We start from the raw sequence: 24,977 nt of genomic DNA, 5'->3' as shown, positions 1-24,977 counted from the left end.
TATAAAATACACACAGTAGAAAATCCCCTCTCCTCGCTGCCCGGTGCCCCCCGGCGCAGGTGTGTCACACAGCTCTGTCGCGGTCCCGCCGTGGGATGTCCCCGCGGTCAAGAGGAGCAGGTCGGTGTGGGGGGATACAGGGTGGGAATCCTGGGATGCTCGAGAAGCCTGTGGCAGTGCCAGGAGCCAACCCTCAATTTCTTGTCTTCAGGGGTAGTACCTTTACCTTAAAATGCCCTTTTTTGGCCTTTGCTGTGTTTCTTTCAGCTCTTCACTTTGGAAGAATAATGCCAGAGAAAGGAGAAATAAGAGTGAACTTTGTAGGAAAAAATATTGCTATTGTTTTAAAGCAGTGTCTAATAACTACTCCATATGCCTGGCAGCAACAGCAATAAAGAAATATCCAGTCTATTTAAAATGAAGATGCATAGAGCAGATGAATTGCCTTCCACCCACTGTCCACAATATATCTAAGGATTCATTGAGCACTTCCAAGGAGGCGATGTGACCTTTGCTAGAACCACCTTTTACCTCAAAAATAGAGAAGTTTCAAAAGGTGATTCTAGGAAAATCTCAAAAACAGAACTGAAAAATGTTTGTACCCAGCTGTGAGCAGGCTGGGAGGGTGAGCAGAGTAGCACAGTCTGTTCTCAGCAATTTTTACTACTGAAAAATCAAGTGTTGGGAACAATGTGAAACACTGAGGGCAGAGGGTGATGTCCATGGAGTGGTTTTAGACTTACTGAAAAACAGACATTACATCAGACTTGTGAGCATCATTTGATGGTGGATAAAAAACACTGATAGAGGGTCAGACAGATGTATTTTACCTGAAGAGACTTTGTGCTTTTTTAATGGCTTCTCTTATGAGTAGCTCAGCATTTATAAACTATGAGAACCATAAGACATATGAGCCATCTAACCTGAAAGATTGATTCTAACTAAAAGGACAAGTAAAGCACTGATAGAAAATCAATGTCTTTCTAATGTTTGTCAGTGCCAGGAAACAGCAAACAAGGCAGTTTTTGCTTAAAATACTCCATGCAGTGTTGCCTAATGTAAAAAAAATACAGAGCTTTACATTTCAAATCACTAGATGATATGGGTTTAGTAAAGGGTTTAGGCTTATTTCCTTTAAAAAGTGAGGATTTTGAATATTGACAGATAATTTAGAGTCACAAACTGTAAGAGGCACTTTCCTTCCCTCTTGAGAAATTTAAAACAGAGTGCCATGGCCTGTAGAATCTGAGGAAACACATCCCTCTAGTGGCAAAATCCTGCCAGGTGGCAAGAGAACTCTTCGTATTCCCTAAAGAGTTGCCAAAAGTGGTGTAGAAGAACAGCTGTACAGTTCTGAAAATGCATGGCAGGTATGTGTGAAGGTACTTTTCTTACTTAGTTCATCTCTCACCAACTACCTGATGCAAAGCACTGAGAAAGAAAAAACCCTTAGCTTCTTGTATCTTTCACTTAAAACTATAAATACTAGAAACCACAGAATGAAAGCTAATATTATCAGCTTGTTTTGTGCACATGTTCTGGAGGAAAGGAGTGATTGTTGGCTATTGACATAAAGCATTTTCACTGATTAACAGCTTTAACAGATGTATGAGCTTAACTGTCACATAGTTTCTTTCAAGATACTGGAATCAACACAAACACTGTTTATTCATTTATGTATTTCAGCAAACAGCAGGATGTCTGTTCCATAGCACAGTCACAATTTGTCAGTATGCATTTAAGACTTTTCACACTGCCCTAAAATTATTTAATTGTCAGGTGTGGCTTTCATAGAATTGTCAACAAGATTTTTGTCAGGTGTTTCATAATGGTACCAAGGTCCATCTCCCCGGTGTCTCATCAGTCTGCGTGCCTCCAACTCCATCATCCTAAAAAAAAAAGCAATAGACACCCTCAGCATGAAGTTTCTTGATGTTGAGAATTACTGACAAAGCAATGACTTTAGCATCAGTGATTTATAAATACTGCTGAAACATAGGACCAAAATATAAAGAGTTCAATTAAGACATGAGCTATTAAATCTTTCTATTTTGTTTTTATTTGTTTGTTTAGCAAGTCATTCCACAAAGGAGTAATAAAAATACTGGCAGTTTTATCACAGGTTCTTCTCTAAGCTGTGAGCATGAGCATAGCATTAGCAGGGGCAAAAAGAGCTCCATTTGCTGACTCAGGAAGACAGAGCTACACCTTTAAAAATGCCAAATGTTTTGAAGACCCCTTGCCCTTGGATTGTTCTGGTAACCTGAATCCTGAGAGGGCAGTGAGAGCAGATACTGTGACTCCCACTCTGGCAGCAGCCAGTGCAGGCAGCACTCAGGGGACACATGAAAGCACTTTATGTCAGTATCCAGCTCAGTATGTCACGCAAAATCAAAGAGTCAGCTACAGCATGGATCAGGATTTTAACCCCCTCAGCTATAAAACATACCTCAGTTCAGATTTCCTCGCTTCCACATCAAGCATGGCCATGTCCTTCTCATAGTTCTTCTCAGGGGGGTCAAGTATGTAACGAGCTATCCAGCGGCTTATGGGGTGCTGGAAAACAGCAGAGATTAGTTGTGCAATTTCCAGGCAGGACGGTCATCATAACTGGATCTCTTTGTATATCCACAGTGCTGAAAAGATGTCATGGACACCATGAGTGCTGCCATTCAAATCATAACAGTAAAGTTACAAACATGCACAACTGCTTGTGAGATCAGAACCCTAAAAAGTCGTATTTCTTTTTCAATTCTTAATGCCAAGATAACCTGCAGATGACTGTCTGGTAGCAAAACTAAAATTTAATGGAAGATATAATTTGTTTTCTTTCAGTTAAAGTTCCTTAAACTGCCACAGTAATCACAGAAGTGGACTCCAAACTTTACTGTAATCAGCAACATTTCAATATTTTGCTTCACATAGAGAGCATTTCACTAGGAACAAAAGTCTAAATGAGTTGAAACAGTCACAATAATGTTGCTGAATTCAATTACTTCCTATCATAAACAAAACAGGGCTTGCAGCAAGAAGCCAGGCACTAATTTTAAGAAAATACAATTAAATTGAAACCATACAACCTTGAGTTTGTGACTATAAAAATCTTCAATTCTGGATCCAAAAGTGTGTGTGATATTGTACTTTAAAACAACACTGGCAAACAACACTAAAGAAAGAAATGTCACTTTAAACTCCAGTTTCTTAAGCTATTGTAGAAAAAAAAAAAAAAAGACAAAACTTGCATGCTATGAACGCAGAAGACTTTTCTTCCTAATTAGGAATATTACAGAAAAATTCTTGGTATACAGCTTCACCAGTTTACTGCATACAGAACATTTGCATCTGCTTCTGTCAATAAACAGATTCCCTACAGCCTTTTACATGTTCCATAAAGCCACAAAAAAGTTTACCAAAATCAGAACTGGACTATTGAGTTTTACTACACTGACAGACATCATCATAGTCCATACATTTTACTCCCAAAAGCATCCCCAAGAGAAAGGCTGTCCATAACATGCCCACCCTTTTACATGTTGCACTCACTTTGTAGTATTCCCAGTGCTCTGGAACATAACCTTCAGGAATCTCTGCAAGTTCAGCTTCACCTGACAAGGGAAGGAAGGGAGGAATATTTAATTCTGTGATTATTTTCCAAACCTACCTTATGTTCTGCCTTTCACATAAGGAAAAGATCATTATTCCACATAGAGAATAGTAAATCCCTCAGTGTGAGCTCTATTTCAGAAAAATGGAACTTGCAATTTTTGCAGACACATCCCACTGAAAGTATCTACTCACAGATTTTAAGTTAACACACCAAAAGGGTAAAATTAACAGCTATACAGAAGAAACAACTTGGATCAAGTCCACAGAAACGCCCTTTAAAGTACAGCAGCTGAAAGCATGGACTTTTCCTGATTTCTTTATTAAATTAATTATGTATAATTACAGCGGTCGATTTAACACATATTGCCAAGCAGAATTTTGGCAACTTTGCCAGATAAAAATCCAGAGTTGCAGTCTTATTAAAGCAAGTTACTAAACCTCCCTGGCATTTGAAAGACTACAAAAAGAGGAACATGTATTTTTTTTAAATGTGACAAACTTTTGTTTTAAAAAAGCAACAACTAAAGCAAATACACTGGGAACATTTTCTATGTACTTATGCAGTATCACTGTATGTTACACCTATTCCATGGTCTTCCAAAGAGAGAGCCCTAAAAGAGTCCTTTTTCTCTATCCATTTCATAACTTTGACTGTACTGTGCCTAGCCCTGACAGAGCACTCACCAACAAAGACGTTGATATATGTTAAGAGCACGGCCACTGGTATTCCAGTCAGGAATATATAGAATCTCTGTAGAAGGGAAAAAAACAGTCAGTGTGGGCAACTCAGAGCCCTGACAAAATTTACATGAGATCTGAAAATAGTGAAACAGCCAATAATTCTTAGATTTGCATTCCTAGGTTGGAAAGAGATGTTGTACATAAACACTGCTGATTGCAATGAGTTAACTGATGAACCAGAACACACGAAAGTGATGCTGTGTCAGCCCATGAGCCTGTTCAGGTCAGTTCCCATCTCCCAGTGAGGTCAGTCTGTGCAGCAGCAAACAGCAACATCTCCCTGAAATCTGCCTCAGCACCTTGGCATGACTGGCTGCAGCTGCAATGAGACACTGACAGCACAATCCAACACCAGTGCAACCACTGTGGGCTCTGTAGCTGTGGAAGGCAGATAAAAGAGTCCTGATCACATGAAGGGAGTTGTATCAAATTGGGTGTTGCTGCTTATAATGGGATTTATCCAATACCTGACTTTGGAGGGGTCAAACTCAGCCCAGGCTTCCTAAATCTCACCTATGTTATTAGTGGTGTAGATAAGTGAAGGCAAACCCCGCAGAAGAGTATCTAATAAGTTTCAAAAAGGAGGTTGGAGTAGAAAGCATTTATGGGTCATGCTTATACGAACAGAGACATGTAATTTAAGAACCTATCACAACCTTTGCTATATAGCCAGTCTTTGAACTTCATTTGCTGATTTTACAGCATATGACCAAAAAATTCCTAAAGAGAACCTAAAATTCTTTATGTAAATAGTTCCAATCACATTTTAGATGGTATCACTTAAATAACAATTGAAATTGTATTTTAGACATTCTTACACCATTTGCAACTGATGCGTTACACTGAATACAATACATTTGATTTATAACTCACCAACAAGCTCAGAAATCGAGAATCATAAAAACTTGTTGCCTTGATGATAAACATTCTCTTCCCATGGTCACCACTGTGTCGTACAGGAACTGAAAATTGAACCAGAGTATTATGGTTTTATACCCCATTGGTGATTATGCCAGGACAAGGTCAAACACACATGGGGACAGGAAAAAAAAAAAAAAAAAAAAAAAAAAAAGAGGGTACAACAGCGGCTGAGTTTTCTGCAGTTCGCCTGAAGTAATTTCGTATTTTCTTAGCATGAGCCTATCTTACTTCTAACTACAGAGATCTATGTCTACCTGTAAGCACCAACACGTGAATCAGTGAATGTCACCATACAGGGCCAAATAAATGGACAATTAGAATGCCAGGCGGGTCGGCCCCCCGCCCTTTTCCATCCATTTTTCCCCAAACCCGGCAGTTTTTCATAGGAACGGGGCCACGGCTCTGCACCTGCTCCGGTGCCCCGGGCCCTCCCGCTCCGGGAGAGCGCCTCTGCCCCGCTCCGCAAGGTCACCTCGCCCCCGCCGCCCCCGGCCCGCCGCTCCCCCGCCGGGGCCGTACCGAGGGTGCCGGGGAGGCGGGGGCCGATCCCGGTGATGCCGGTGATGCCGGTGATGCCGGTGATCCGGGTGGTCCCGGTGGTGCCGGCGCCGCCCGCCCGCCGCGCCGCCCAGGCCGAGGCCGCCCGCAGCACCCGGCTCATGGCCGCCATGGCTGGGACTGGCACGGGGCGGGGCCGGCGGCGCCGCTTCCCGCCGCGGGGTGAAGCCGGGGGCCGCCATCTTGGGAAAGGGCAAAGCCTTCCCAGTGCCCCCGGCGCAGCGGGAGGGTGTGGAGGGGCGAAGCCGCGCGGGTGCCATCTTTGAAAAGGGCAAAGCCTTCGCTGTGCTCAATGTGCCGCCGGAGAGCGCGGGGTGAAGCCGGGCCGGCGCCATCTTGGGAAAGGGCAGCTCCCGCCCCGTGCCCCCGGCGCTGTGGGAGGGCGCGGGGCGATGGCGGCGGCCGCGGCCATGGCTGCGCTTGGCCGGTGCCTCACGGCTGCACTCCGGCTGCCCCGGGCTCGGCCGGGACTCCCCGGGTACGCATTGAGCCGGGGGAACTCGGGCTCAGGCACGGAGGGCCGGGCGCGGTTCCCGGGAGCAAGGAGACCCTTTGGCGGGAGGCGGGTGTCCCTGTGTCCCGGGGTCCCTGTGTCCCGGGGTCCCTGTGTCCCGGGGTCCCTGAGGGCTGCGGGCGGTGCGTGGCTGCAGGCGGCGGGTGAGGGCAGCACGAAGTGGTTCCCTGTGCCTGTGGGATCCTGCAGTCATTGTGCTGGTGCTTCCAGCACGGGTGGGCTGTGTGCTTTCCCGTGTCCACAGCTTTTGCCTTAAGGCCACGGGCGAGGGCGTGGGTCCTCCGTCTCCGGAGACGCCCCAAACCCACCTGGATAAGTTCCTATGTCACTTTCTCTGGGTGACCCTGCTTTGGAACGGGTGTTGGACTGGATGATCTCCAGAGGTCCTTTCTAGTGCTAAAAGTTCTGTGATTCTATGATGTACTCTCGTACAGCACAGCTCAAATTTATTCCTTAATTTTTTATTTTCTTTTATCTCTTAAGTATAGAAAATTGATAAATAGATTAAATTAGGGGGAGGAGAAAACACCTAGATGACATTTTTGTGACTGACGAATCCCCTGCTATTTCTTTGCAGCCTGTTTGTAGGACCTGTACCTTTGTGAATGAAACAAACATTCTCATTTAGCAGAATATTGTTTTTCTTATTATACACAGCTTTCTTTTTAACTTTTATGCAGGATGGCACTGAATCTGTACCACAAGAACCTGCCAAACACTGAGACCCTCCATCAGGTGAAGTTCCTGCACACAACTCTGTCTCGGAGAGGTCTGGAGGAGTTTTTTGATGATCCAGGAAACTGGGGGGAAAAAAGTGTAAAGTCTGGTGAGTTAGATTTAGCATTTCCCGAAGTGATCTTTGAGCTGAAATCTGACCTGGTATTTTTGCATCATAGAGAGCATTCATAGCTGCATACAACTTAGTTTTCTAGATACACGTGCATACATCCACTTGTGTGTCTTTATGCCTGTTAATCTGTGCTGTGTGTATTCAGTGTTTATGAAAGCAAATTGCAGTTGTGCAGCAAAGTGTTCTGCTCTAAATCCTCTGCATTGCTCTGAAGTGAGAGTGTGTCATAGAAGAGATGTGCTTTGATGAAGCAGAAGTACCATGGAAGAAAACTAGTTCAGTGTAAAGATTCATCTGACAGCTTTCTGTATTCTCAGCCTTTTACAAACACAAATACATACTATGTGTAATTGCTTTTCTGTATTGTGTTTAAAAAGCAAAGCTGAATATCCTCAAGCATGGCTGTCCAAGCAGTAGTATTTTAAAAGTGGTCTTTATACTGTTGTGTCAGCTGAGCCTAATAGAAGCACTTTTTTTTTCCAGAATAAGAAAACTTGGTTCCATTAAATTAATGGTGGTTTTTTTTCTCTTTTACAGGGGATTCATGGAATATAAAGCAGCTCAGGGGCAAGAGTAGTGAAGATTTACACAAACTTTGGTAAGTTTTGGTGAAGAAGCTTCTTGTCTTTCAGAGCAGCACTGCACTTTTTTAATAAAATGTGGCTGGTGAACTCATGGTGCAGTAACTTTAGTCTGCCACAGAGCTGTGCCGGCTCCAGCCAGCTTTGGGCTTGGGACAGCCCCACCCCTGGCCCTGCTCAGAACACAGAAGCTGCACTGCAGGTCTGTAGGACAGTTGTGTCTAGTTCAGAAGACTCAGATTTGGTACAAACCCTTGTGGGAGTTGTTTGAGTTGGGCAGACTTGGCTGTCAGTGCCTTCTGGTGGGGGGGGGGCACTTCATTCCGTCAGGGTGCTCAGGCCTGCATTAATTCTGATTTTGGAAGTTTCTGAGGCTGGAGGTTGCATTGCCACTTCAGGCTGAACTTAATCATTACTGTGACCAGCTTTTTCCTTGTTTTTTCCTGTCCTTTTCCTGTGTACATGTAAGAAAAATCTGGCTCTGTCCGGGTAGTAGAAGACAACAGTGTTAAACTCTTCCCTCCTAAGCCCTCTTTATTCCAGACTTAACTAAACCTGTCTCCCTCATTCTCCTCTTTTGTTTCTATATGTGAAGCCAGCAGATATAGGATTTGGAATTAGAGATAGTGGCTAACTGCTTAGCTGTCCCACAGTTAATTTTGAATTGCTGTGCTTTCTGCTCCAGGTATGTCCTGCTGAAAGAAAAGAACATGCTCTTAACTTTAGAGCAAGAATCCAAACGACAGCGCAAGCCTATGCCAAGCCCAGAGCGACTAGAAAAGGTAACTTGTTCATACTGCATAAAGACTGTAACTCTTCAGTAAAATTGCTGAAAGATCAAGTGTTTGTAAACTTGTTAAAGACCTTTTTTTAAAAAAAATTATTTCCCTGATTTTAGTGTATGCACTAACTGCTCAAGTCATGATTTGGTCAAGGCAGCTTTCTCACTGTCCAGTGGGCATTACTGGGGCTGTGACCTGACTCCACTGAAAACTAAACTAACCAACAGCCACTACAAACCATAAGCAAATCTTCTGTTTGCTTCTCCTGCTTCCTTCTGACCTCTGCCTCTGACTTCTGCATCAGCATTGGATCTGGCTTCATGCATGACCCAGCGGGTCTTTAATCAAATATCAGACTGTCAGTTATTTTATCTCTCCTGCTCTCAAATTTGTTTTTTTAAGCACCTATTCCTTCCTGTTCTAGTACACAGGGCCTGCTGAGAGAGAACTCGTGATCAAACTCCAACACGTTTTACCTTTGTTTTCCCTTTAAATTTTGTTTTAAGTCTTTGAGATACTTTAAATTTTCAGCATTGTTGGTGCATCCTGAAACTTTTTTTTACCGTTTCCAGGTAGAAACATCTATGAAAAATATAGACTTGGTTGTCAGAGAAAGAGAAATTGCTCTGAGGCTTTTACAAACGGGCCATGAAAAGCCAGTCCCTGGAGAGTGGAGAAACGACTTCTTGGGACGCACTTTCTGGTATGGAAAACCTTTTTCAATAGGTGAATTTTTCTTGTGGTATGTGTCTCCCAGAGGATCCTTATCTAATCAAGGAAGGATGCATAGTCTGTACAGATAACAGGAAGTAGAGTTAGAAACCAAGCCAGCAAGAGCTGGAAAGAAAACCCACACACAAATTCTGTGATCTCCCAGACCATTTTATCACTGGATTTGAAACCAAGAGAAAGGGGTCAAATCCTAGCATTCAAACAATGTGTACATTCTGTAAGCATTTTTATCTCTCTCCAACAGGTACAGTTACAAGGAATGGCCAATACCATGGCACTTGAACAAAAAACACAAAAAGAAGAGATTCTATTACTTACCTCATGTGAATCACTTCATCAGGTAAAAAGATTATTTTGACATTGAAAGTTATCTTCTGATCTGTTTGTATCCTTATTCCACTTCAAAGGGAAAAAAATAGCTGCCATCTTTTTCTTTTTTCAGCTACTAGACTGAAAATGAGCCTTTTTAAAATTACACCTTGCTCTGTTTCTTTTTTTCTGTTCCCACCTTAGTTACTACAGTACAGGGTTATGCAGTAGCACTGTAAAAGTAACTTCAAATGCAGATTATCAAAAATCCTCCCAGAAGCTGAACTCCTGTAGAATTCAGAAGCAGAGTGAAAAATGTTACTTGGCAGGCTGTTTTACTTACCAAAAGCAGATGGGAACTGAAGTTGTTAATCACTGAGAGCCTCTCTCTGAGCTGAGGGGGAGCTCATTCAAGTGCTCACAAGCTGGCTGGAAATGAACCACACCAACTTCTCTGTTTCAGACTCAGAATTGAAAAAGCCTTACGGAAAAGGGCAAGGCAGCAAAGCCTGGAGAGGACCAGGCAGAAGGTCTTGGAAAGGAAGTTCCCTGACGTTGCTGTGAAATCCCAGAGCCAGTAACGTGCTGGGAGAGCACTGCAAGCAATTGGTCAAGTGTCTGTGGAACATGAATCATGTTCTGGAGCTACTAACAACTCCACGGAGCATTCCAGAGAGTCTCCATCTTTTTTTTTTTTGTTTTTAATACCACACTGGACTTTAATAAAACTTGTGATCTGGAATCAAAAAGCAGATTTGGTGCTTAACTCAAATAATTTAATTTCTAATCTTTCCAGGAACAAGTGTTGTGCTGGCCAGAGTTACAAGAGTGAGACAAACACTAGAAACAGTGAAGAGCAGTCACAGAGTGCCAGCTGAGAGTAACATGGGTAGGGGTAATATTTGCCTGGTTTAGTTGAACAAATGTGCATTAAAACCAGACAGGAACATGAAAGCATCTGAGGCTCACAGATGAGCCTTTTCCCTGATCAGATTTTTCCTGCTATTTTTCTGATCACTTTTTCTGAATATTTTCCCAGAGTTCCAGGTAAGCTATGCAGGGTGTGTTTGCTTTTGGCAGCAATGCACTGGGAAATGGGCTCTTTGCTCTGCAGGAGGAATAGTTCCCACTGCTTTAAGTCTGCCTTCTTAAATCCTCAGCAGGGGAACTTCTAATCCATTTGTCCTACCTTGATTTCTTTGACAAATTCAAACCCTTGAAGAATGTTGGTTTTTTTTTGCAGAGTGCAAAATGCTGAAACGAAGGCTGCAATAGGAGACTGAAGGAGTTCCTGCTGTTGTGCTCAGTTGATGGAAACACCTTCACCTTCCACTTCCTGAAAGCTTTTAACCTCCACATGTGGTGGTCTAGAAATCTAGATTCAAGTCACAGAGAGCAGGTTTTCAGCAGTATCACCCGGTAAAACACTGCAAGGGAACCAGGACTGTCTCCATCACTGGCACCTTCACTTCCTCCTCTGCATCACAGAAAATTCCCACACTGTTCATAGTCAGAATTTTGACAGTGCAGAGAAAACCTCCAGCAGTGCTTTGCTCTCCCTGTGCTGCTGGAATATCAACAAATATTCCTACTGCACGACAATCCTTTGCAGAGAAACAGAAGAGAAAAGCTGATTTGGCATCATGAAATCTAAGCACGCCAGAGAAGGGATGTCGTGACAGGTAAAAGACACAAAATAAAAGCCTCATCAAATCAGGCCTGCTGTGCTAAATGGCCAAAGTTAGCCTGTCACTTCTTCGAAGTCATTTGCAAGTTCTCACGCAAAAAACAACAATTGTGGTCTGAAAATTCCTTAGCATAACAAGCTAATACTGGGCCGAAAAGCAAATGCACCTGCACTAGGAAGGGATTTGTCCCAGGAGAACCAGTCAAGCTGTAAGCAATCCAAGAATCGATGGATTTGCTGGACAAGTAGAATAGCTTTGACTAAGCAATAGAGCAATCGGCAAGCAAGCTATGAACCAGGTGAAGAGTTGCACACGAGGTCTGTAAAAAGCGTGTCGAAGAAGTGATGTGAGTAAAGAACTGGCTTTTCCCGCAGGAAGAAAAGGGCAAGCTCTGGTGCCCCGAGGCGCTGGCGGGAGGCGGCGGCCGAGGCTGCGGGGCTGGAGGCGGGGCGGGCGGAGCCGGGACTCACCGAGGGGCGAACCGAGAGCGGAGATTGGAGCAGCGAATGCACAAAGCAGCGAAAGGCGGCGGCTGGAGCCGCCCGCGGGACGGCCCCAAGTGCAGAAAGACGCGGAGCGGGAGGCGAGCGGGGAGGGCGCGGAACACGGAGCAGAAACAGCCGGAGGTGCCGGGAAGGCGCGGCCCGGGGGCAGCGAGCCCCGAGCGAAGAACGCACCGCGGCCGCTGAGACGGGCGGGCGGAGAGCGGAAGGTCCGCTGGCCGCCGATGAGCCGTGGCAGGAGAGCACGGGCCGCGCCCCGGGCTGCGGGAACCCGCGGCAGCGGGATGGGACCGTGCCTTGTGACGGCAGCACCCGGAACCGAACAGAATAAAAAGCGGGGAGCCGGGATGGGTGTGAGTGTGCTGCTGTCCAGTGGTTCCGGCGGGACGCGGTGTCTGTCCCCGGGCGGCGACGCGGGGTGGCCGCGGTGGGTGTTTGATCGTGCAGAAAGCCCCGGGCACCGCTCGGTTCGCAGCTCCGTGCGGAACACGCGAGCTCTGCGGACGGCAGGAGCCGGAGCACATTTCCTGCTCGCAGCTCCTCCCCAGAGCTGACGGTTCCGAAGCCGGTCCCTCGTTCCCTCCCGGCCTCTGCGCGGGCTTTTCAACAGCCCCGGCGGCTCTGCCGGGCCGGGAGGTGGGAGCCACAAGCGCTTTCTGCCTTTTTAACCCTTTTCAGAAAAGGGTTTTTTGTTTTCGCTGGTTTTCCCCCTTTTCTTACAATAAAGGAACTGCAGCGTGCTGAGGCAGCAGTTCAGTTATGTTCCACTTGAATGGAAACTGGACTAAGGCTTTTCCTTCCACACTGACCAGAGCTGGTGACTTGGATCACTTGATACAGCTTTGCAGTTTGCCTCATTTGGCAAGAGAAACAAGTTTTGGCAATAGCTTTGAAAATCTGATCAAGCAACTTTGTCTAAAGAGCAATATTCTCATGAGAAGATAAAAGCAGATTGGTTTGATAAATTACTTTATTCTTTGGAGGTAAAGTGAAAGTTTTCCAATAGAGGCCTCATAATTATTTCTCCACAAGATCTTTCAGAATACAAAAATGTAGCAGTATTGTTTATTTTTTTTTCAATCAGTTCAATGCTATTTGGTTTTCCACAGACATGAGATAAGGAGCAAAACTTCATTGTGTCCCAAAACAGACCATCGCACCCTTGTAAATTGAGCTTTAAAGCAACACTGAGCTGCATCTTGACAGCCCACTCCTGCCCAAAAAAAAAGTCATCCCCGTTCCTGAGCCCGAGTGCAGCTTCCCCCTGCAAACACAGGCACTCACAGCCCCTGCTGGGAGGCACAGGAGCAGCCGTGAGCACACAGCGCTCGCAGCTCCCTGCGGCAGGGTCAAACCACGCACTGACAGCTCCTGCCTCTGCTGCCAGCCCTGGAGAGGCACTTCTTGGTCTCCATTTCCCTGTCTCCAACAGGTTTTGCTTCTCAACAACATCACCAAGGCATTCAATACATTCTTAGGCATCAAGTGGAAAGCATTGCTTGCTTCCTGAAATGAAACTGCTCTGCCATCAAAAAACGAGCAAATCAGTGCTTCAAACAACATTCACTCCGTGGAATGTAACACCTGTGTGACAGTAAACGCTGACACTAAAATAGATCACTGAATACAAAACTTTCAGCTTTTAAAACAGCAGAGTCACTTGATCTGCAAGTACTCACAAGCTTGCTCCAATAGAAAAGACCAACTTTTATTTTTGAAGAGAAAAAGAGCAGTTTAAGGCCAAAGTACCAGCAAGGAAGACTGGGATGTGAAAATAGACAAGAAATTAGATGAGAAATAATTAATAAATAAGCAAAGGCATTTGCAAGGTTATGCCTCTATCTATTAGCTAATCTGTCAAGCTGTTCCCAGGAAAAGAGACTAGAGAAAATAGATATTTATACAAAATTATAAAATGCCTGTTACATGAATTATTGCTTTACAAGGGACGTAAACATCTTTTTTTCTATGATAGTACCACTTAGGTCTCTCGGAATTTCTAAGGTTTGTTCAAATGGAACTTGAATGATGCAAAAACCCCAATAGAAACTTGCTACAAAAGAGTCCATCCCATTCCTGAGTATGCTAAAGCTATAAAACAGAAGGAGCACCGAGCAGGCAGCAGTTTTCACAGTGAAGAGCTCTAAGGACATTTTCTTTCTACACACTGTTTCCCTCCTTCTTCATATTCTTGTTTAGAAATCCACATCTGCTGGAAAGTACCCTACAAAAAGAAACAAAAGCAACACACAATGAAAAAATAGCAGAACACAAATGATGGTCAATTGAAACACCATTAGGTTTTTCTAGGAGGGAAAACCAGCAAGTCCTGACATTAAATGAAGTATTAGGACTTGACCTGCTCAACTGTCTCTTCCTTGAGTTTCATTGCTAAGGGATTCAACTCAGGACAGGAAGTGCAGCACCAAATGCTGATTCCAGTCTCCTCTTCTCACGATGATAAACCAACCCCTACAAACCATTTCAGTGCTCAGTAACTTGTAGAATTAACCTCAGGAATATGATGCAGAAACAGGTTTGCTACTTTCATGGTCTACTAGGTGAAGGAGTCTTGAGAAAGTGCATGTATTTCAAGGCTGCCCCTTGCCATTAAAAATGGGAGAAGGTGGCAGGATATGTTGTCACTGGAAATGCTCACACCTCTTTTTAAAGCAGATTCTCTTCCCCTTACCATGAGGATAGCCAAGATGAGGATGACGCAGCACAGACTCTGCAATACACACTTGTGGGCAGTCAGATTTCCAGGTGGCAGTGCTGCTCAGCACAGCACCACAGGTTCACTCACCAGAGAAGCCAAAATGGAGCCCCCAATCCACGAGCTGAACCTCCTCTCCACGGTCGTGTTGTTGGCGATCAACTTCAGGCGCATGCTCTGCACAGAAAAGGAGCCAACACGAAATGTCACACAGACTGTCAGCCCTTGGGTGACCTTTAGGGACAAGCAGCACAAGGAACCCCGAGTCTATGCTAATACACAGCTGACAAAGGTCCATTCTAGTACTTCTGCAATGCTGCTCACCTGCCCCATAGTTACAATTCAAAACAACCACAGTGGAACAGGAAATGGGGTTTTTACCTTGGCTCCCAACTGCAAATGGGGCAGGTGGAGAGCAAGAATATCACAGTGTAGAGTGTCATCTCCAACGCTGTACTGGGACTAAAGTGACTCCTGTTGCTACACTTAAGTAATCTAGTGTTTTTTGGGCCCAGTAATTCCTTTTGCTTTCCAAATGTCTTATTGCAATAAAATCTTTGAATTTCAATGGGCTCCTCCTCAGCTGTTCTAAGCAGTGAAGACATTTCTCACTTTCTCCTACCGTTCATCACTGCAGAGCTGTCACAAGCAGAACATTTTTGCTTGAATAAAAAAACTCAAGTATCATCATCTATATCTACTCTCAGATGCAAGGTATCAATACTTTCTTCGACATCAAGTGATTAAAAGCATAAATATGCTACTCATAGACAAAACCTGGTGATTTAGGTGGTCTGCAGAATCAAGGAGAAACAATTGCCACAACAAAGTGATTTCAGGCAGAATGACTTAAGGTCCCTCAAGTTAGTCAGCAACACTTCAAAAGAGACCAGCAAGAGAAATACTGGCTGTTGCTTGGGGACAATGACAGAACTTAGGATCACAATCTGAAAGCAAGAGTGAGGCAGTAAAATACTCAAGGAATATTGGAACTTATTCTCTAAAAAAGTCTTCAAGAATTCTTTCTTTTCTTTAGAGAGGGGAGGTTTCTTAATCCTGCAGAAATCTGGTCAGCACTCAGGTTCCCAAGAAAGTCAGTACCATGATATCCTTGTGTACTTAATGTTGCAGAGAAGTCAAACGTTAAGTACTCAGTGCAATCATGGAAAGAGAAGTTTTACCGGTGGGGTTTTCTGAGACAGCTCTCGGTTCAATCTGTCTGTGAAACTCTGTATTAGGGTGTTCCCTCCTGCTACAATCACACTGCCATAGAGACCCTAAAAAGAGAAGAAAGAAAAAGAAACCCTGGAGCTTTACCTCAGAAATCATTCTGAAAACAGCTCTTTCTCACAACAGAGAGCAATGGCATGACTATGTATAGTCAGCAGCAATAACACATCACTTGATGCCAACAGTATTACCTGTCCCAATTCAATTAATTATTTCACCACTTCACAATATTGAAAGGAAGCTTAATACTAAACTATAATAGGAAGGCAGAATCCATATGTTCTATATGATTTCATGGAACAATTTCTACTCTGGAGAGCCCTCAACCTGCAGATCTCCCCTGTATCCAAACTGTTGGGTTTTTTACAGCTGACTGCAACCTCAAAAGAAACCCCTACAGCCCTGCAGCAGTTTTCTATCTCACTATTGCTGCACTTGGTGAACATGCACCATGGCCTCCCCACACACTGGTTAACAGAAAAAAAAATTTGAAAGAACTCTCATGCAATCTGTATCAAATTGACACCTGAGAAAGCACATTCATTTTAAAAAATGTTTCATTTTAAAAAAAGAATGTTTCCCTTTAGAACTTCTCTTCCTTCTGCTCTTTATTAGTTCCATGGATGTTCTAAACATAACGATGCCTAAAAATCTGAAGATAACACTCAAAGTTACAAATAGAAATGCTTATCTGAAGCCAGTCCAATCCAAATTATGCAGTGCCAGCCATGAAATCTGCACATCAGATCTTTAAATACGGGTAGAAACACGAAGTAGAAGGTCCTGATTTAGCATCTTGGAAGACAAAACACTAATGGTACATATCCCTATCTACAAATATAGAATACTTACAAAATTATTTTAACATATTTATCACGATTCTAGGTAGTGCTAGGAAATTTCTTTACTGTGGCTCTTCTAGTCCCAAAAACATGTATCAGCACCAAAATATCCATGCCTTAAAATCCTGCCTGGCTGACCAACACTTACCGGCCTGATATCTATATCACACATTCCAACGCTGGTTGTGACAACGTGGCTCACACCCAACATCGTGTTACCAGATAAACCCTGCAGGGAGAATTAGCAATCTACACATCACTGCTTCAAGAGAGCAAGGCAGAGAAAAGCCCTGAATGAGCTGACTTTTACAAGTATGACTGGAGAGAGAGCTAAGCATTTTGTTAGGGAAAGAACAAAAGTACCTCTATTTTCCCAGTTTGAACATTTCATCCTTCCCTTCCCCAGCCATAGTTCAAAACAGGCAAATTCTACCCCCAGAACCCCACAGTGCAAATACATCCAAATCACAAAATTAAACACCTTACACAAAACAAAGCCATGTGCACAGCCTTCCAATCACAGCTCCCACACTGGTTTTACCTTTACATTGGAAGGGTCAAACAATCCCTCGGGAATTTTCAGACGCTCGGCACCGAAGTCACAGTTGTAGCCATTGGGGAACTCGTAATGAACTGTTGGCATCTGTGCTGCCACCCTGGAGCATCAGACAGGAAAAACAACACATTCCAGTGCTCTCTAGATAGGATGGCAAGTTATCTAAGCAGTCTTATCAACTGCAGTTCCAATGGCAATACTGTGATTCCTAAGACTTGCACTTCCCATAGTATTTATCATGATCTCATCTTGGAATATTGAACAAAAACCTATCACCTGCCTATATACAGTGCTCCTACTTTCATAAATCAATTTTTAGATAAAACATCACATGCACAGCTGGAAACTGATTTTACAAGAAAGAAGAAAGTAACATACTGTTCATCATAGGTTGAATCTGATACTTGGAGGACAGAAGCCTGGAAGTCCTGAATGACACACTGTGGAATTAAAAATAACATGAATTTATATGAATTTTAGTCCTCAATTTTATAAAATTTATAGAATTCATACTAACTTTTCAAAGATTTTCTCATTCTTCAAGAGAAAACGCTGTTATTCTTGCAAACAAAAGTTATTTATGGAACACTAGGGGAGGTGAGAGCAGGAGGAATGACCTACTTACATTACACATGTAGTTGTGCCAAGACCTGGTGACCTGGGGCAACTTCTCTTTTCTCTTCCAATTTGCTGGTGACCCCTCACGAACTGCCTCCTGAGATTGTAGGATACAAAGTCATCAGGTAAACGTTTAAGCCTCCCTCCAAGACAACACTTACTAAATAAAGTTACTTTCCCACCTTTGAAGCAATCATATATGGAGGAATTATCTCTATGTTCATTTCCTGAAACAACTCCCGGCACTGCATAGTGATAAAGTCTCCTGCAAGTGGTGATTTTACAATACCTAGAAGGCAAAAAAGAGATCCAAAATAAAACCCAAAACAACTAACCTGGAAAGTATCCAAATCATGAATAGACTCTCCCAACTATTTGTCAGTGAATACTATTAGGGTTTTGTTTTTTTTTTCCTTTTTAAGGAGGCACACAGATGTAAAAGCAGTAACAAAACTGTACAAGCAGAAATCACACTAAGTCAACCATGACACTGCAGTGCAGTTATCCATAAAAGTTTATACCTTGCTGAAGCACATATCCATCATGCACTGGAATAGCAGTGGTGTGTGTTGCTCCACTATCCAAGATGAGACCTGTAGATCTCCCATTAGCAAAACTAGTCCAAACGATTAAGGAAAACATTGTAATTTTCACTCTAGAAAAGAAGTGCTGCCATACTATTAGATCATAACTAGGAATGAGGACCCTAACATGTTATTCCTTGCGTTTGCAAAGTGATTTGTCATTTTCCAGTGTGTATCATCTTTCTGTGAAGTGCACAATCTCATAGAGAGCAGAATTTAACTGTGAACCATCTGTGAACTAGCTCAAGCTTTGGATGTACAAGGGTGAGACTTCGTGCCACTACTATGCAGCAAGCTCTAAGTACATCCAACTCATTTAGACTTGAAGCTGGAAACCTATTACTAGTTTAAAGTAATTATAAATGTTCTTCTTAAGGCTATGAAAACCTCAAGCTCTAATTACTGTATTTAGTAATGTGGACACCACCATTTCAGGTCTGTAATATTCTTATCCACAGTATACACTGGAAAAAACCCATAATAAAAAAAATTTATTGGACCCCAAGGACAGAGTCAGATTGGAAGAACTTCAAAAATGAGCTCTAATGCCTTAAACTTCTGAAACTGAATTTGTTTACTTCTTCCCTGGACCTTTATGGGAAAAATCAATTTGAACAAACTTAGGCATGCTGTTATACTTGGAGTTGCCTGGAAAAAGTTGCCCATAATTTCCTAGGGGGAGGGAAATGAAACCATGCAGTGAAACATTTCCAAGGATACGCTGTCAGAACGGCGGTTTTACACAGGAAAAAAGCCGGGATGTTGTAGTGTTCAAACATCAATTCCGTCAGTTTTTCACGCTTTGCCCGAGTGTTCCACTAAAAAACAATAAATCCAAACCACAACTAAGTGACCAAAAGGAAGCAGTGTTTCCACACTGATTGCTAACACAATAAAGAAGTGGTTAGAAAAATTGCAGCCACAGTTTGAATTCCTACCAAAATTCTACAGAAATGGATTTCAAGTGATTTACTTCTTTAGAACGTTTTTTATTCCATTTATACTACAATACGTCCATGCTTATCTATCACAAAGAAGTGCTGCACACCTTTTGTGTTACAATGCATTTCTTTACACTTCTAGAGCTCTTCCAGTGTCAAGTTCCCAAAGAACTCTCTAAAGCAAGCACCCTGCCTTTTACAAGGGGAGAGATACATGAAGGAACTTGTCCAGTGGGAAGAAAAATAAATCCAGACTTTCCAGTTCCCAAAGTATCTTTCTACAGTTCCACTGTAGTTGTGATTAAGCCAGGATATACCTCAAATATTCAACACATTACTGAAAATGTGAAGTTTTTTCTAAACCAATAGAACAAAGTAAGATGAGGTTTGTAAGGAGAATGTCAATGGGAATGTCTCTACTCAGGTACTCACATCAAACAGCCATTGCAAATTCATCCACACTCCACAAGCTCTGATTCAACACAAGGCAATCATGAAATTCAAGAAAATCCTTTTCATAAGGTTTTATTAAAGAAGGCATCACTTGTGTATGGCATGTCTACTCTTTTCTACCCTTAACTTCAAGATCTGCCCTTCAAATGCTGAGCATTTTAAAACAACAGAAACCTTGTCCAGATTTTCCCAGAAATTCGTATTCATCCATTTCAGCTGCCTCATAGAACCACTAACAGAAACAAAGACAGAAAAATTAAAACTTCTCCATTATAAATATTATTCTGTGCCACATAATATCACTTGTAAGGCTGAATGAAGCAAGATTTTTGGATGGCATTTGATTAAGTGTAACTTAATATATAAGTCATTCAAACATCTTTTCCTTTTTATTCTAGGCTGTAAAATTTCTTTAACTTCTGGCTTCTTTTCAGTAAGTGAAAAACAATAGCATATTGTAAATACTTTCTAATACAACTCATACAAACTATTTCAAATTGAGGGGTTTTTACATATTTTCCAGAACCTGTCCAAGTATTTTTAAACCGTCATTTCTGTAGCTAAGTTTTAGCACTTGTCACCTAGAAGTCATTGCCAGACTTATCCAGGACTAATGTTTGCAGAGTCAGCAGAGATTTATCAAAATGCACAGCTGCTTTTACTCACTGGTGCTTCAGACATAAGGACAGGATGCAAACTTGCTTCAGATTTAATATGCATCTTGTAAGTGTGATCCAAAATTGCCTGGAAACTATCCCAGTCTTCAACTGTAACAACATTGAGACAAACAGATTAGTTACTTCTAACTTTTGTTTCATTTCATAAATACGTAAAGGCTTTCCAATTTTTTTTTTTTATTGTTTTGCATAGAGCTCTCCAGTCAAAAGCTGTCCTCTAACACACACACGTCCTCTAACAGGTCTGCAGAATTCTCTTCCTTCACAACCACCATGACTTCAGTAATTATGCTGAAAGTCCACTGACAGTGAAAACCAATGCAATTTGTAAACCACGAATCTGTTCTCACAGCCTCTGTTGCTGTACATAGCATCTGTCACCACAACTATGACTTCCTGCAGCCCTAGCAATGCTATTTTAAAATCAGGTAGAAAAAGATAGATCAGCATACTCATTCCATTTTTTAAAGGTGAAATGGCTTCCATATGCTCCCTTGGAACTCTCAGGGCATTAGTGTCTATGAAGTAAGTCGGGCCCCCTTGTTTGCCTTTGTCACCATCTATCTCCATCAGAGTGCTGCCATTGTCCCTTTCTAGCACCACACCAATGGCTGTTGGAAAATCAACCTGCAAGGCAAGAGGCAAGCAGTACGTGAGGATTAGAAATGTTTTCGAAGTTGGTGTTTTTCTCATAAATTCAGAGGTTTCTTTATACAGTACAGTCAGAACAAACCCCCATGTATTCGGAAGGGCTGTCACTTGCAAAGAAGACCTAAGGCATAAATTCATGTTGAATTTCCATCGAGGCACAGATTCTCTCACCTTTGGGCAGTCCTCGCCTGCATAGCCTGCTCTCACTGTGTACGAGCCAATGTCAAAAACCAGAGCCCCAACTTCATCTGAAAAGATTGTTAATAAAGAATGGTTATTACGCTCTTCGGCAACCCTCAGCTTTCCCTGCCCACTGCCTGCTTTACTGGCAAAGGAAGACAAGCAAATCAAGGGACCTTGTAGAAAGCAGGGAGAAACTTTGTTATTCAGAACTCCCGCTACAAGAGAGCTATTGGAAAACTGCAGACAGGCTTTAACCGGGGCAATGCAATCCCTCCGTATGCTGTAAGAAAGAGAATTTCAGCAGAAGAGGGAAAACGTAGTACTGGCGAAACAGATCGCAAGATAAAGTTTTCAAAAAGTTTTAATTTAACAGTCACATGAAGCCAGGCGGGCCCAGATAGCCCCGGGGGTGATGAAGATGAGGAAAGTGGGACTGAAAACACCGACTGTGCGAGGGAAGGGGTCAGAGCACGAAGCGCCCATCGCTACGGGCCCGATCCCCGCTGATCTCTGCACATCCCAAAGGAAAAGAACGGCGGTCACAGGGGTGCGCACGGGGGCTCAGGGGAACCACACCCGGATCCCGAAGTGCGGGTCCTTCTCCGGACCTCGGTACTGCCCAAAGGCCGCGGTGCGAGCGGCGGAGGCACCTCGGGGCCGCGCAGAACAAGGCCCGCCGCCGCCGCGTCCTCACGGGTGGGTGACGGCGGGGCCGCGGCAGCGCCGGCCCGGGCTGAGGGAGGCGGGAGGCGCCCGCCGGGGCCGCACGCGCCGCCTCGCGGGGCGGGGGAGGGGAGGGCGGCGCCGGACTCACCTCCCCCGTACACGCCGCCGCTCATGGCTGCCGCTGGGCCCGGCCCCGCCGTCCGCCGTGCCCGCGCCGCGCCGCCCGGCCCCGCTCCCCGCCGGCCCCGGTGTCCGCGGGCCCCGCGCTCCCCGCCCGCTCTTCTCGCCGCCGACCCAGCAACAAAAGCGCCCCGGCCACGCTCCCCGCCCGCGGCGCGGCCCGACCCGCAGCGCCGTCTCCCGCCCGCCAATGGCAGCGCCGCGCGGGCACAACAGACCAATCGCGGCCGGCGGGAGGCGGGGCGGTGCGCTGCCAGCCAATCCCGGAGCGGGACGCGGAGGGCGGGCAGGCGAGGGAGTGCGGAGCGGGGGGGCGGCCTGAGGGGAGCGGCGGCGGGAGGGGACGGGACGGGGTGAGGGCGGAGGGCGCGGGAGGTGAGAGGGGCGGGGCAGGTGAGGTGGGGATCGTGAGAGGAATCACAGAATGGTTCAGGCGGGAAGGCACCACAGTGCATCCTCTGGTCGCAGTTCCCAGCGTCAGCAGGGTCGTCCCAGAGCACATGGCGCAGGATTGCGTTCAGGGGGTCCTGGGGTATCTCCAGTAAGTCGACTCCACACCTAATGTGGGCAGTCCGTTCTAGTGAGTGATCATTGCACAGGAGAGTTCTTTCTCATGCTCAGGTGGAACTTTCTGTACATCAGTTTCTCCCCGTTGTCTCTTGTTCTATTGCTCACCACCAGCGAGAAGGGCCTGATCCATCCTCTCACACCTGCCTGCAGACATTGCAGAGGTCACCTCTTCCCGAGGCTGAAGAGGCTCTGCTCCCTCAGCATTTTCCCTCATGAAAAACTCCAGTCCCTTAATCATGTCCTCCGCTGGACCGGCTCCAGGAGCTCCATGTCCCGTGTTGAGGAGCCCAGAAGGGGACATGGGGCAGGCTGCCGGGTCAGCGGAGTGGGGACAGGGGGCCTGTGAATCCTGAGGGCTTGCAGGGTGAACTTGCTGCCACATGAGGAGTGGGATGGCTCCGAGCATCGGGGCTGTGGAAAGGAGCCTCTGCCCCGGGGCCCTCTCCAGGTCCTCCCTGACAGGAGGCTGTAACCATGTGGGGTCAGGCTCTTCTCCTGGGCAACCAGTGACAGGAGAAGAGGTTAAAACCTCAAATTGTGCCAGGCACAGCTTGGACTTGATGATCTCAGAGATATTTTCCAGCCTAACTGATTCTGTCATTCCCCTGCTGCTGTCACTGCTCTTTTGGGCTCTTCACTGAGATTAAGCTGTTGAAGCCTATCTTGATAGCCCTGCCTCGTGTGGTTCCTTTCTTGCCCTTGGTCTCTGAGGCTGATGTGTCTGCAGAGCTGGGCACTTCAGCTGCCAGTTTTACAGCTGAACTAGTCAGGATTTCACATCGCCTTGTTTGGTGTTGGAACGCTCAGCCAAACCTGGTGTTCAGCCAGAACAGCCAGAGATGGGTAACTACAAAGCTGTAGGAATTTAAGAAAACAAAAGAAAGACCTCAGGCCTAACCAGCAGTTAGCATTAGAGAAGACTGAAGTTTGAATTGGAGAACAGGGGAATTGGCTTAAAGGGCAAGTGTTCCTGGAGTGCACTTCATTGAATTTTTATGAGGTGGATTTTTTTGAGGAGATGGGAAGCTGGGTGCTCTTTTGAAGTTTACGTAAGATATGTAGCTTATTTTTGTAATACTGTCCCAAGGATCTTCAAGTGATTAGATTTAGCCTGCTTAATATTTTACTTATTACATTTACATTTGACTATAAAGTTTTGGATGGCATAATGAGCAGTCTAAATAGCACCTAATCATTGGACTAGAAATGATAAAAAGATGTGTTTCTTGTATTTTCACCATTTAAAAAATAAATTGCATGAGCTTGCTTTGTCTTACTTGGATAGGGAATTCAGAACTTCCTATAAAACTTTGAGGTTTTTTTCCTCAACTTGTGACTTAAGTTTCAGTTATACTTCCCTACTTACACTGAATTGAATCAGGGAGGTAAGAAGAGAGATAAAACTGACATTTGGTGTACTCATTAGTTTAGTCCTGGAAGCTGAATAAATAGGCTTGGTAAAGCTGTTGAGAATTGAAGGAATCGCTGCAAATCTCAGCAGACTTTATGCTGGTGAGTAGGAAAAGCAGCCCAGATGTGTTTGTACTGCACCTCCCAAGATGCTGCAGTTAACACTGGGCTGCTGAACAGCAATCCCCCTTTAAGGAGGAGGATGTCAAAACATGGCAAAAGCAGCAAAATCCAACAATTCCAAGGGACAATCACTTGAGTGTGTCTTTTTTAAGCACAGTTATGTTAGTACAGGGAGGTGATTTGATTTACCAACTCTCAAGGGCAAGGAACTTAATTTGACACACAGTTTGAGTCCCTGTTTCTTTAAGGAGCAAGCTTCATAATTTTATCATGCAATTAAGAAATTAATTCGTAATTTGTAATACAATACAACTACAACATATAAATGCTAGAATTAGAAAGATAAATGCTGCCATTTCATTAACTATACATCATAAAGCCAGTGCACCTTCATCTGTGTTATGAAATATTTTCAAGTCAGTGTGTTATCATGACTTCCAGTATGTGGCACTAATACTCAAGGCAGAGTTCTTTGAGGAGGAGGAATTAATTGCACATGGGAAAAGCAGTTCAGAAAATTTGGAATTACCTTGGGCCAGAGGTTCTTCATTTAGGTTCTTCTGGTTCTTCAAGCCAGATCCTGCTCTCTGCACAACAGCTGCTTGTGACTGATCTGCAAGCCAGAAACCAACACAGCATTCTGCTGCTTTAGTTTTCTTCAATATTTTCTTCAAGACAAGAACATGCCCTGTAAATCATGTTGGTATCTAGAAGCCTCAGGATTTGATAGCCATAAGGAACAAAGCCAAATCCATGCAATTCACAAGAAGCCTGGAGTATGAGGGGAAAATG

General features: G+C 44.3%; 3 protein-coding genes across 3 annotated transcripts; 1 reads left to right on the top strand and 2 right to left on the bottom strand.

Annotated features, from left to right (window-relative positions):
- Nucleotides 1–1,649: 1,649 nt before the first annotated feature.
- On the bottom strand, nucleotides 1,650–5,974 carry NDUFB5 (NADH:ubiquinone oxidoreductase subunit B5). The gene is made up of 6 exons (XM_066325782.1): nucleotides 5,788–5,974; nucleotides 5,221–5,309; nucleotides 4,291–4,357; nucleotides 3,544–3,605; nucleotides 2,450–2,556; nucleotides 1,650–1,889 (listed from the first exon to the last, which is right to left on the bottom strand). Exons 1-6 carry the CDS (start codon nucleotides 5,936–5,938, stop codon nucleotides 1,769–1,771), a joined length of 597 nt encoding a protein of 198 aa, XP_066181879.1. The 5' UTR covers nucleotides 5,939–5,974; the 3' UTR covers nucleotides 1,650–1,768.
- A 119-nt stretch (nucleotides 5,975–6,093) lies between these two features.
- Nucleotides 6,094–10,343, top strand: MRPL47 (mitochondrial ribosomal protein L47). Its single transcript, XM_066325780.1, has 7 exons — nucleotides 6,094–6,304; nucleotides 7,021–7,166; nucleotides 7,728–7,788; nucleotides 8,457–8,553; nucleotides 9,126–9,256; nucleotides 9,530–9,625; nucleotides 10,058–10,343. Exons 1-7 carry the CDS (start codon nucleotides 6,219–6,221, stop codon nucleotides 10,173–10,175), a joined length of 735 nt encoding a protein of 244 aa, XP_066181877.1. The 5' UTR covers nucleotides 6,094–6,218; the 3' UTR covers nucleotides 10,176–10,343.
- Nucleotides 10,344–12,737: 2,394 nt separating this feature from the next.
- ACTL6A (actin like 6A) lies at nucleotides 12,738–22,196 on the bottom strand. Its single transcript, XM_066325779.1, has 14 exons — nucleotides 22,051–22,196; nucleotides 21,225–21,301; nucleotides 20,855–21,029; nucleotides 20,392–20,492; nucleotides 19,052–19,149; nucleotides 18,269–18,363; nucleotides 17,930–18,036; nucleotides 17,755–17,844; nucleotides 17,508–17,569; nucleotides 17,115–17,229; nucleotides 16,722–16,802; nucleotides 15,683–15,778; nucleotides 14,592–14,678; nucleotides 12,738–14,009 (listed from the first exon to the last, which is right to left on the bottom strand). The coding sequence occupies exons 1-14, from the start codon at nucleotides 22,073–22,075 to the stop codon at nucleotides 13,929–13,931; spliced, it is 1,290 nt and encodes a 429-aa protein (XP_066181876.1). The 5' UTR covers nucleotides 22,076–22,196; the 3' UTR covers nucleotides 12,738–13,928.
- Nucleotides 22,197–24,977: the final 2,781 nt, after the last annotated feature.

The sequence above is a fragment of the Sylvia atricapilla genome, chromosome 10 (genome assembly GCF_009819655.1).
Source record: "Sylvia atricapilla isolate bSylAtr1 chromosome 10, bSylAtr1.pri, whole genome shotgun sequence".
In the NCBI taxonomy this organism is placed as follows: domain Eukaryota; kingdom Metazoa; phylum Chordata; class Aves; order Passeriformes; family Sylviidae; genus Sylvia; species Sylvia atricapilla.
This window is presented reverse-complemented; position numbering and strand designations above follow the sequence as displayed.